This window comes from Lycium barbarum, chromosome 10 (assembly GCF_019175385.1).
Source record: "Lycium barbarum isolate Lr01 chromosome 10, ASM1917538v2, whole genome shotgun sequence".
NCBI lineage: Eukaryota > Viridiplantae > Streptophyta > Magnoliopsida > Solanales > Solanaceae > Lycium > Lycium barbarum.
In genome coordinates this window covers 91597867-91610498 of record NC_083346.1, presented here as the reverse complement: position 1 = coordinate 91610498, position 12632 = coordinate 91597867, and the positions used below count along the sequence as shown (strand labels likewise).

General features: G+C 37.8%; 3 protein-coding genes across 3 annotated transcripts; all 3 read left to right on the top strand.

Annotated features, from left to right (window-relative positions):
- Positions 1 to 2205: 2205 nt before the first annotated feature.
- LOC132613119 (uncharacterized) lies at positions 2206 to 3129 on the top strand. Its single transcript, XM_060327170.1, has 2 exons — positions 2206 to 2555; positions 2679 to 3129. The coding sequence occupies exons 1-2, from the start codon at positions 2206 to 2208 to the stop codon at positions 3127 to 3129; spliced, it is 801 nt and encodes a 266-aa protein (XP_060183153.1).
- Positions 3130 to 7259: 4130 nt separating this feature from the next.
- Positions 7260 to 8494, top strand: LOC132613118 (uncharacterized). Its single transcript, XM_060327169.1, has 2 exons — positions 7260 to 8150; positions 8249 to 8494. Exons 1-2 carry the CDS (start codon positions 7260 to 7262, stop codon positions 8492 to 8494), a joined length of 1137 nt encoding a protein of 378 aa, XP_060183152.1.
- A 389-nt stretch (positions 8495 to 8883) lies between these two features.
- Positions 8884 to 11097, top strand: LOC132613117 (uncharacterized). Its single transcript, XM_060327168.1, has 2 exons — positions 8884 to 9229; positions 9890 to 11097. The coding sequence occupies exons 1-2, from the start codon at positions 8884 to 8886 to the stop codon at positions 11095 to 11097; spliced, it is 1554 nt and encodes a 517-aa protein (XP_060183151.1).
- Positions 11098 to 12632: the final 1535 nt, after the last annotated feature.

Here is a 12632-nt window from a genome sequence, read left to right as displayed (position 1 = left end):
TAGAATGACGGTAACAACTTGTACTACACTTTATCCTTCACGAGCCTTGGGATTCGGGGCCTTCAACTTGATTAATTCTCTACTTTCTCTCTCTAACTCTCCTCTCTTTCCCTCTATCTCTCTCTAAAATCTGAAAATAGGATGAAATGAGACTGCTAGGGTTAACATTTCCCTTAAATATCAAGGGGAAATGGGTCTGACCCGACTTGAAATCGGGTTGGACTTAATCCTGACCTTTCTGTCTTAAAACGTCCATATCTCCCTATCCTGATGTGAACTGTAGGCCCACGGCCTATGGTTGGAAAGGTATTTCAATTATCTACAACTTTTGTTGTTTGAGTTTTCCCAAATTCCCAATCAATGATAGGGTTATGGCCTCTCGAAGTCAGGTGACCCGAAACGTACTTAACGAACCAAGTTATGGCTCCAAATGACGCCCCGTAACACGTGTTACGGCCCGTAACTTGGCACCGTCACTTGGTGAAATTTCCGGTGAGTTCTGGAAATTTTTGGGACGTTACGGCTCCGTGTTACGGCCCGTAACGTCCACCGTAACGCAGTCAGAATTTTCAGCGAATAGACTTCAGTAAAATGGGCGTAACGTTTTGTAGACAGCTCCGTTCAAGACCCATAATATACCGTTGGAAAGATATTTCAAAGGGCTACAACTTTCATCAAGTAAGTTTTCCCAAATTCCAAATTAATAAAGGGGTTATGGTCATTGGAAGTAAGACCTTCTATAAACTCACTTGCAAACATGCCCCGTAGAGTGGCTTCCACCTTTTCTTTGCCCAAAGACGACAAGATATAGCTCAACACATGGCAGGATGGTAGTGGACCACGTGGTAATTGAAGGTGTAACATTTATAGTTGTTTCATTTTATTAGAATGAGAACCCCGGATACATTCGGAGCAAGCCCACCGAGGCAAGTATTCCGGGTCATTAATGAAAGAATAATGGTTGTGTGACCGGTCCAGATTCGAAGCAAGAGTTACGGTTCAGAATTAAAGCAACATTTATTACCCATTATTATTCATTGTTAGAATTTAATCATAGCTTAAGTGTTGGTATATCTGTACTATAAAAGGAGCCTATCAGCCCTTGAAAGCATCATCGAATAACACTTACTAATATAAATTACTTACACTCATTTACATAGCTCAGTCTTACCAATTTGTTTACTTAGTCATTCTTTTTTGCACCGGAGTACTTTGCAAGACCAGAGCTCATTATTGTTCCATCGGAAGGATTCCCAACAGAGAATTCATTCTAAGGATCAAAGAAACCTAGGCTTAATTATTTCATTACTGCTTTTTTGTTCCATATTGATTTTATTCAATTGATTTCTATAATTTTCATAGGTTATTTATTCACTATTCATAACAAATCAAATCACCTATCTTTTAAACCATAAACAAATTGAACTGTTCCTTTTTTAGGGTAAACAGTTTGGCGCCCACCGTGGGGCTAAGGATGATAGTGATATTATTTTGTTGCTCTAATTTTTCTAGTTATCACTTCTAAATATCAGTCACCAGGTAAATTTTGAAAATGACAAACATTGGAAACCAAGTTGATGGAGTGTTGAACAACTCGGATGATTAGGAAAGAAATCCGGCAGCTGGAGAGGACAGGGCGAGGAACGATCAGGCCCCGATTTCACCTCGTGGATCCAAGAACACTGGAGATAATTTGATCCCTAATGATAATCATGAAGAAGAAGTGGTTGCGAAGTCGGATCGGGGGATAGCAAAAATACTGGACTTATTGGAAAAGCAGCAAAAAGCTATTGCAGACTTGGAGCAGGGAGAAATAATACTAGAGTTAATCCACCCAATGCAGTTGCATAATACAGAGAAGGCAATGGTGATACCCATAGCAATGCAGCGACACCTAACGTTATGCAGTACCTAGAGGCTCTTTCTAGTCAATTGGAGAAAAATGAGGAAGAATTAAATAGCCAGTTGGATCAGAATGAAAAAGCATTTAAAGCGTTCAATTCTCGGATAGATCAAATTCCAGGAGCTCCACCGGTACTGTAGGGACCAGACTCAAAAAGATACGTGCAGTTGCCATACCCGCCGAGCGCATCACCTAAATTAATCCCAAAGTGGTTCAAAATACCGAATTTGCCCAAATATGATGGGACCACAGATCCTCAAGAGAATGTGACCTGGTACACATGTGCCATTAAAGGAAATGATATGCTGCCAAATGAAGTTGAGCCCATTTTGATCAAGAAATTTGGTAAAACATTGTCCAAATGGGCAATGAGTTGGTACTCGTTGTTTCTAGAGCATTCAATCCATTCTTTTGAGATGCTCGCGGATGCCTTTATCAAAGCACATGATGGATCAAATAAGGTGTCAACAAGGAAAGCGGATATATTTAAAATTTCCCAAGGCGATGAGGAATTGCTTCGTGAATTCGTTATAAGATTCCAAAAGGAACAAATGTTACTGCCGGCTGTTCCGGACGAATGCGCAGTAGAGGCATTTGCCAAAGGATTGAAACGTAAAACTTCTAGTGCCTTGTTGAAATTAAAAGAAAACCTGTTAGAATTTCCTGCTACAACATAGGCAGATGTTCATAATAGGTCTGAATCAAAAATCCGGGTGGAAGATGACTAGTTCGGATTGCCGGCTGGATCAACTGGCCGAAGTCGAAACTACAACAGGCCAAGAAGGAATGCTGATTACAATTCCATATTTGGTAAAGATAGATATCAGTCGTATAGTCAGCAGGAAAGGCCTCGCTCAAGGCCAGAACGAAATCGGAATAATCAGTATGAAAGACCCGTTTCTGATAGGAAGGGTGATTCAGGTCAAAATAGACGAGGACTGCAGCCCAAGACAACAACAGTTGATTCTGTGACAAGCAGAACAGAAAATCCAAGATTTTCAGAGTACAACTTTAATATTGATTTGGTGGGATTGGTTGCGGCGATAAATAAGATCGATGGCGTGAAACGACCCAGACCAATGAGGTCGGATCTAAGCCAGAGAGACATCAGATTGTTTTATGACTATCATGGAACCCATGGGCATCGAACGGATGACTGTCGATACCGCAGGGACGAGGTAGCAAGGTTGTTGAAAGGACGGTCACTTACGAGAGTTCTTGAGTGACAGGGCCAAAGAAAACTACAGAAAGAATAGGGTCTTAGTCAAGCAAGAGTTCTAAACCACGTCATGTTATAAAAATTATAATTGATGATCACGAGCAAATCGAAGAAGTTACAGAATGGGAGCAAATTGTTCTTTTTGGTCATCAGCCGGAAAAGAAGGTACACCTGGGCATCGGATTAGCCCCGGAGCTCAAGTCTAATTTTATTAAATTTCTTAAAGATAATATCAATTGTTGTGCTTGGTCCCATTTAGGCAAAACAGGGATTTTATAGGAAGAAATATCTCCGGTTGGAAAAAATAAAGCGGCAGGTGTTCTCAGATAAAAAACTCTGTAACTTAAGTGGAAGGAAGTGTTATCAATAGGGAGCGGAAGTATAAAATAAATTTCACCTAATCCCAATGATCAGGTGGTCTCTGCTTTGATTAATAATTGTGTAGTTTTCGGAGTGGCAGTTGTTCCTAGAAGTGCGGTGAACATTATTCAGTGGGGAGTCATAGAACAGTTGGCAGCAATGGGAGAAACTGAACTACCTAAGAATGGAACCATTGACTTAGTCAAACCTGGAGTTGTAGAATTGGTGGTAGTCACCGGAGGCGGAGAAAGGAATACAAAATTTTGAGTAGTAGATGGATGCATAGATTTTAAGGTTGTATTGGAAAACCTTGGATTCAGGATACAAACACTGTAATCTCAGTTTGACTCAAGCGATTGGAATTCCAAACTCCGGAGGGAGTGAAGCACATCCCGGCGAGAAGTTTTTGTGAGTGGAATGTCCGGTAGAGGCATAGGTGCAGCAGTAAAAAAAAGTGAGCAAAGGATATAAGTGAAGGGTTGTTTAGTCGGAAAAAGCCACAGGGAAGGAATTTGTGCCAAATAGTTGCAGGCCGAAGTAGTTTGAGGTAACTTTCTAATTATTCGCACGATTTTTTCTAAGAAAATTTCAATATTTATTACAGGAGCAGAGAGGTATCAATTCCCAGCAAGGATTAGGTCCGGGAGGGTTCCCAGCAAAAATTGAGTCCGGAGGAAAGGGAAGATCACAAGGTTATCTAAAGGACTTAGAGAACACATGTTGCACTCTTTTTCCTTTTCGTCCGGTTTTTATCCCTGAAAATAAAGAAAGGGTTTTTTCGGCAAGGTTTTTAATGAGTCAGTAACACCCGTGTTACTCTGGATGAAAAGTCAGTATTGATCTCAAAGAGCGTACAAGAAAAGCGGCCGCAAGAAGCCTAGGATTCAAGAGCTGTAGCAACAACATTAAAATTGTATGTTGTAAGAGCTGGGGAATGTTGGCCAGGCACTAAGCTTGTTAATCAAAGTTTGTACAATCATTATGAATTTATTTCTCAAAAGCTTGATTTACAACAAAAAGAGAATTAAATTAGTCAAATAGAATTTTCAAGCAAAAACTTTGATTGAGAGTTATGCATACTTGAATTATATACAAAATTATAAGTTTGCACCTAAAGCAAGTAATGCCCAAATGAATTGGAGACATCTAATTCATCAGCACAATTATAAGGCATTGTTCATGAATGGAAAATTGAGCCGGGACCAAAAAGATTGAGTTTGAAGTGAACTGTACTTCAATCAAACTCCCCTACTCTATGCAAACCCTAAACTAATGTAGCCACCATGGCTGCCACTACCGCTGGTCAGCCGTCAACGATGGCTGGCCAGCTTCTAACACTCTCATCACAAACCCAATTCCCCTCTTTACCTAATACACATGCACCTGCTTCGTCTTCATCCAGTACAATCCAACCTCTACAAAACACTAACCCTATCCCCACGACAAATTATACACAAACTGTCCTAAACATGCAAGTCTCGTTTTTCCAGATTCAATGTGATCATATCCCTCAGAAAAAGATCACATATGTTGATGGAATTCCTTAGGGGTTTTCAGAAACAGGTATGTGTTAATAAGATGTTCATTGATGGAGGATATTATTTCATTGTCATCAAAGTCTGTCTTTTGGTTAAAATCAAAAGATGGTTCTACATATCAAATGAGACCTGTTATTTATGATTCCAAGTTCAAAATAGAGGAGGAGACTACTACTGTTATGGCCTGGATCTCTTTTGTAAATTTGTTGCCCACATTCTTTGTGAATGAGTCCTTGTTTACACTTGCATTTGCTGTTGGAAAACCATTGCAACTTGATTTGGCCATTGTTAATAAGACAAGGCCAAATTGTGAAAGGGTAAAGGTTCAAGTGGATTGCTATTAGATTTTCTGAAGTTTGTAATGATGGAGATTGAAGATGAAGATTCAAAAGAAGTTAGGGACGTTAATGAAGATTCATTATGATTACAAGGCCATGCAAATGAAGAATGTAGAATATTGCATCCAGAATTGGAGAAGGATGTAAATGCAGAAACACTAGTGGATACATCAGTTGAGATCAAGCAGAAGATATGGGAACCAAAGCAACATAATGAGGAGCAAAGGATAGTTACTCATCAAAGACACAATCATTACAGGAGATATAGAGGAAGAGTGGTGCAGCAATTTGTACCAAAAATATTGTCCGGTGGGAAGGTGGTAACTTATCCAGGTGAGACAAGGTACAAAGGTGATTCAAATCAAAGAAGGGAGGAAGTGATGGAGAAATCCTTAAAAATTGGAGCAGTGGTTCAAACAGAACTGCAGGGAGTGCAAAATGTGCAGGATGCAGTCATAGAGAGTCAAAATAAATTTTATGTCTTAGCCAATATTGAAGAAGATGGAGAGATGATGCAGAAAGAAGATGATACTGAATATTCAAACTGTCAGATGGAAAGGCAGATTATAGATACCGGTCATGTAATTGAGAAGTTGAATGAATGTATCAATACTGGAGAGTTAGTAAATGCAAACAATGGGAGAATGACTGTTGCAAACAATGAAGTAATGAAAACTTAGAATGGAGAAGTGGTGGCATATAAAAAAGAAGCTGATCACATGGATGAAGGGGAAGTACAGAATAATGCTACAAAGAGTGATCATGTTATGGTCAAGACAGTGGTTGAAGGAAAGTCTGAGGATGATATTCAAATGAAAAGTATTGTTGATGCACATGAAGAGCAGAATCCAGCTGAAGATGATGTTCAAATAGTAGATATGGCTACAGATGGCACAAATAACCAAGAAATCTTAAAAGAGTTTAACAATTTGGAGAGTAGCACACAAGGGAGAACTCACACAATACAAATACTCAGCATGCAAAAAAAAAAATAGAATCACAAGTTATTCATATGTCTTGTGAAGAGGGACAAGAAGTTGAAGCCTGTGATCACAAAATTGATGACAATGGTGTAGAAGTCAAAATGCAACAACCAGATGATGAGGTTTCAATGACAGAAGGTCAAACAAAATCACAAGAAGATTCCATTCAATCGGAACATACCAAAGGAGAAACAAATCCTTAGGCAGGTGAGAAACCAAGTGTAGTGGTCAGAATACCAGGTGAGGAGGTTGCAATAACTGAAGTCCAGAAGGAAGCACAAGAAGATTCCATTAAATTGGAAATTATCAATGGAGAAACAAATCCCCAGGTAGGTGACAAGCCAAATATTGTAGTTGGAGATGAAAAAGGAGATCACATTGGTTTCTATCCTAATAAGCCCCAAAACACTCAACATTCAACTGCATTAGTGTTAAAGAAAAGTAATAAGGCTCTTGCAGTGTCTAAGAAGTCTTCACCAAACAAAGAACTACATGGCTTGGTTTCTCATGATTTGAATAGTATGGGGGACAACAATATTGCAAAAGGAGATAAAGTTCAGGGAGCAGAATTGGAGTTAGTAGAAGAGGAAGATATGGAAAAGCACATGGAAGAAATCAGTAAGCAGGCAGATGTAACTCCTAATCATGAGCACAAGGGTAACAGGAAAGGGAAAAAGAGCAAGGTTACTGAAGTTACTAGAGTTTATTCCACCAGGACTCTATCAAAGAAGGGAACAAGTTCTAAGTTTAGTTCCTGATGACGTTGAAAGCTTTCATTTGGAACATAAAAGAGTAAATACTTAAAAGGCCTTCCATAGAGTGCAAATGTTAAACAAACATCATAAGTTTGTTTTGATAGCGTTAATGGAGCCTTTTCAAAATTCAAGACAAATAGGCAAGTATAGAAGGAGACTAAACATGAATACAACTGGTCACAACTGCAATGGAAAGATCTGGTATTTTGTGAATGATGGGGTTGATGTTGAAATTTTGATGGATACCGAGCAACAAATTACCATTAAACTATGCCTGCAGAATAATGGTAAATCTTTCATCAATACCTTAGTTTATGTAAAGTGTGATGCTGCAGAAAGGCTACAACTATGGGATGATATATACAATTTGGCAAATCACAACAACTTGCCATGGCTAATTGGGGGATACTTTAATGTTATCATGAATGAGGAAGAAAAAATAGGTGGACTTCCTGTCTATCCAGCTGAATATGAGGATTTTGCTTTTTGTGTGAATTCATGTGAGCTATCAGAAGTGGAATTCAGAGGGAGTCCGTTCACTTGGTGGAATGGCAGAGCTGGTCATGATTGCATCTTTAAGAGGTTGGACAGAATTTTGGTCAATCAACAATTCCAGGATTGGCTAGGAAACATGAGTATGGAGCATTTATCTAGAACTAGATCTGAACATGCACCACTACTTCTATCAGCAAGTGATCAAAGCCAAGAATATCATAAGCAATTCAGATTCTTGAAGTTTTGGTTAGAACATGAGACCTTTATGCAAATAGTGGAGCAACATTGGAAAACTGAATATGTAGGGGATTCTTTCATTACTTTCAAGTTGAAGATGAAGAATTTGAAAACTGCTTTATCAGCTTGGAGTAGAGAAACATTTGGAGATGTATTCAAGCAACTTACAATAAGAGAAGATATAGTCAAGATTAAAGAACAACTGTTTGAAGAGGATCCATCTGAGGAAAATAGAATAGTGTTGCAAAGAGCACAAGCAGAATTCAAAAAATATTTGCATTTTGAAGAGGAATTTTGGAAGCAAAAATCTGGCATTCAGAAGGTGATAGAACTACTAGATATTTTCATAGTTTAGTAAAAAGAAGAAGGAAGAGACTTCAAGTAACCAGAATTCAGAATGCAGATGGTGAATGGTTAGAGGAAACTGAACTGGTTGCTGCTGAGGCAATTGCCTTTTATAAAGATCAATTCACTCGAGAACAAACCTCTACAGATTTGAGCTTATTGGAGCATGTACCAAGGAGGATCTCAGATGAACAAAATGCTACCCGTTGTGCCATACTATCATTGGAGGAGATTAAAAATGCAGTTTTGCACTATCAGGAGATAGTGCTTGTGGTCCAAATTGATTTTCTGGAATTTTCTATCAAAAGTGTTGGGATATAGTAGAGCTGATGTCTATAATGTGGTTAAGGATTTTTATGAGGGACAAACACTTCCAAAGTCTATCACTCATACAAATTTAGTCTTACTACCTAAGAAATCCACTATTAACACTTTTGCAGACCTGAGACTAATCAGTATTAGTAACTTCATTAACAAGGTAATCTCTAGACTGCTGTATAATAAGCTTGAATGTATGTTGCCTTCTTTGATATCAAACAATCAGTCTGCTTTGTTAAATGAAGGAACATAATTGAGAATGTCTTGTTAACTCAAGAGCTGATGACTGAAATTAGAAAAAGAGACAAACCAGCTAATGTGATCATCAAACTTGATATGGCAAAGGCATATGATAGAGTTTCTTGGAGTTACCTAAGCAGGTGTTGCGAAAAATGGGGTTTGCAGAAGGTTATATGGATATGATTTGGAGAATAATAGCCAATAATTGTTACTCAGTACTGATTAATGGTCAATCACATGGTTTTTTCCATTCTACAAGAGGAGTCAAACAAGGAGATCCATTGTCACCAGCTTTATTTATTTTGGTTGCAGAGGTTCTGTCAGCTGCTCTTAACTCTTCGTTTGATAATGACATGTTCAATAGATATGGGATGCCTAAATGGAGTTCTAAGTTAAATCACTTGTCATATGCAGATGACACAATAATTTTTGTCTTTGCTGAAAAACAATCACTACAGATGGTAATGAAAGTTCTCCAGGAGTATGAAAAGATATCAGGTTAGAAAGTAAATGCTGATAAGAGTGCATTCTATATGCATAAGAAGGTAGCAACTCAGATTTTTCAAGAGGTTCAGCAAGCGACAGGTTTTTAAAGAAAAGAATTCCCTTTCATCTATTTAGGTTGTCCCATGTTTCATGCAAGAAGACAAAAGTTATTTTATAAGGAGATGATCACAAAAGTAGGGGATAAGCTTCAAGCATGGAAAGGAAAGATGTTATCCTTTGGAGGTAAAGTTGTTTTGATCAACAGTGTCTTACAAAACATACCAATATACTTACTATCTGCAATGATTCCCCCAAAATGTGTTATTCATGATTTGCACAAGCTGTTCAATAAGTTCTTTTGACAAATTAAGGAAGAAGGGAAAAGCAAACACTGGTCTAAATGGGAAAATCTGTGTTTTCCAAGGCAAGAAGGAGGAGTAGGATTCAAATCATTATTTGATTTCTCAAAAGCTTTATTTGTTATATTATGGTGGAGATTCATAATAAGAAATACTTTGTGGTCAAATTTCATGTGGAATAAGTATTGTGGGAAGTTTAGACCAACTGCTGTGCAATGGAAAGGTGGATCACAAACTTTGAAAATGATGCTTGAAGCTAGGGATGAAATGGAACACAATATTTGGTAGGAAACTAAGGATGGTTCTGCATCAGTATGGTTTGATAATTGGACAAAGCTTGGAGCATTGCATGAGATCATTCCATCACATGAGCAAATAAACCAATTTGTTGAAGAAGCGGAAGAATTGATGGAAGGTGATCAATGGAGTTTTACAAAAATGCAGGAGTTACTACCAGAAAACATTGTGACTCATGTTAGACAGGAACTGGGAGACTTTGTGAGAACAGAAGAAAGGGATCAACCATGGTGGAAGATTACAAGCTCTGGTAAATTTTCAGTTAAGAGTGCATGGGATGGTGTAAGACAAAAAGATCCAACTGCACAGTGTTTTGAAAAACTCTGGACAAAAGGAGTGCCATATAAAATTTCATTCTTTTTGTGGAGAGTTTGGTTCAAAAAACTGCCTGTTGATGATATTCTCATGAAAATGAAGATTAATATTGTATCAAGGTGTTGGTGTTGTCAAAAGCAGCAGGAAACTATGGATCATCTGTTCATTACAGGTCCATTTGCATGTAAAATATGGAAATACTTCACCTCAGCATCAGGTATCATAGAGCCTCTCATCCAAATAAAGCAGACAATACTGATATGGTGGAATGCTACATGTGTTGCAAGACTAAGGCATTTATACCAAGCTGCACCTGCTGTGATAATGTGGCAAATTTGGAAGAGTAGAAATAGACAAAGACATGGTGGATTACTGGCATATACCAAGGTTATACATGAGATCAACAAAGACATGCGTCTCCTTTTTCAAAAAAGATATCCTTGGTTGCAGAATTGTCCCAAAACATGGCCTTTGATGGTGAAAGCATTGGAAGAATTTCAAATGCCCCTCAGATTCAACAAGGTACTGTGGAAGCCTCCAAATGCAGGTCACTACAAGTGCAATACTGATGGAGCATCGAGAGGCAATCCAGGACCTAGCTCAACAACATTTTATATGAGAAACTATAGAGGAGATATCATATATGCAGCAGCAAAGAGATTACAAAATACTACTAACTTAATAGCAGAAGCTCTAGCTATCAAGGAGGGGATTGAATACTGTGTTACTCATCAGCTATTGCCTGTAACAATTGAAACTAATTCCCTAACAATGAAAAAGGTGTTAGATGGTATATGGGAGGTACCATGGAGTATAGCAGTCGTGGTTAGAAGAATTCAGCACTGGAGAGGAGGAAATGCAGTTCAAGTGCAGCATATATGGAGAGAAGGAAACTGCTTGTCTGATTAGTTTACTAACCTAGTTTTTGATTTTGCAGGTATAATACAATAAAATACAACAATTTTCAAGATATACCAGTAAGAGGCATAAAACTAATCAATATGGAGAAGGCTCAAGTACCAAACTTCAGAATCAGGTCCTCAGCCAAACAAAGTAGCAGCTACCACAACATCAACTAGTGCAGCACAAAGATAGGGAATAGAAACTAGAAATAATTCTGTTTCCAGTGTGTGGTATTAATAAAACTTCAGTTTGTTGGAAACATTACTATTTCTAATTGGAGATACTACATTGTGGGAACTTCAACATGATACAGAATATAGCAATACTGAATGATCAAGTAAGGAGCTCACCATTTCAAGGAGTTGGATGCATTTCAGTTTGAAGCAGATTTCAGAATTGGTTCTCAAAGTTTCAAGCTAACTACTAAAAATGCTACTTAGCAACTACATCTATATATGCCTGGAGACGTCTTCAAGAGATTTGATTCATTCCACCTGTGAGACTTGAAGGTGTCACATGATGGATACAAATCAAGGCATATGGATTTCTAGTTATTAAATATTGTTGCTAATGTTAGCATATGTTACATAGTTAGCTCTTTTACTTTATAGTCTTTATTTCTTTTCTGGGCTTCTTTCTTTTGATTCCATATTTTTCTGTAAATATTTGCTATTAATAAAATGCCACTATTTTGATTGTTTTGAAAAAAAAGGAAAAAAGAAGAAAATTGGGCCGGAATATTCATTCCCGACCAATGTATCAAATGTTGAGGTATTTAAAACCCAAGAAAATCAGACTCAGAGATATTAAAACCCGAGAAAATCATCAGAATCGGAGATATTTAAAACCCGATAAAATCAAATCTAGAGGTAACAAAACCCACGGAAATCAAACTATGAGATATTTAAATCCAAAGGGATCAAGTTCAGAGACAATTGAACCCAGGGAAATTAAGTACAATACCATTTAAACTTGAGGAAGTTATTATTAATTTGGGAAGAATTTAGTCCAGATGACAGCAGGATGATTCGAGCAAAAAAAAAAAAAAAAACACAGAGAAATTTGTTATCTGCTTAAAGTTCAACAAAAGTATTGCACGTGTGCAAATTTTTCAAGATAAGTATGGAAAAAAGAGTTGGAAGAGTGGAGATGTTTTCAGGAGCAACGCATCCCGGTAAGCCTTGATTGTTTACATATCTTTACTTTGTTCTGCATTAGAGTAAAAGATATTTTCCAGAATAATAAAGAGGGGCATGACAGTAAATTAAGTAGAAAAAGTCATGTTTATTAAGTTAGAAATGAAAGGTACCCGTTGGGTACGACAAAAAAGCCCAAGATAAGTACAAAGTTTGAAAGGGTTACAGTGAGTTGCTAGTATCAAATTAAACGACATTCAGAGCATCCGCTATTCTCAAAGTTGTAGTATAAACTCTTCCTATTTAGTTACGGTAGAATTAAACCTATGGATTACTTCTTCTCTAAACCTCTCTAGAACCATCTGCGAGGACGAGCATGGAACAACTTGGCAAGGTCGTCAGTAG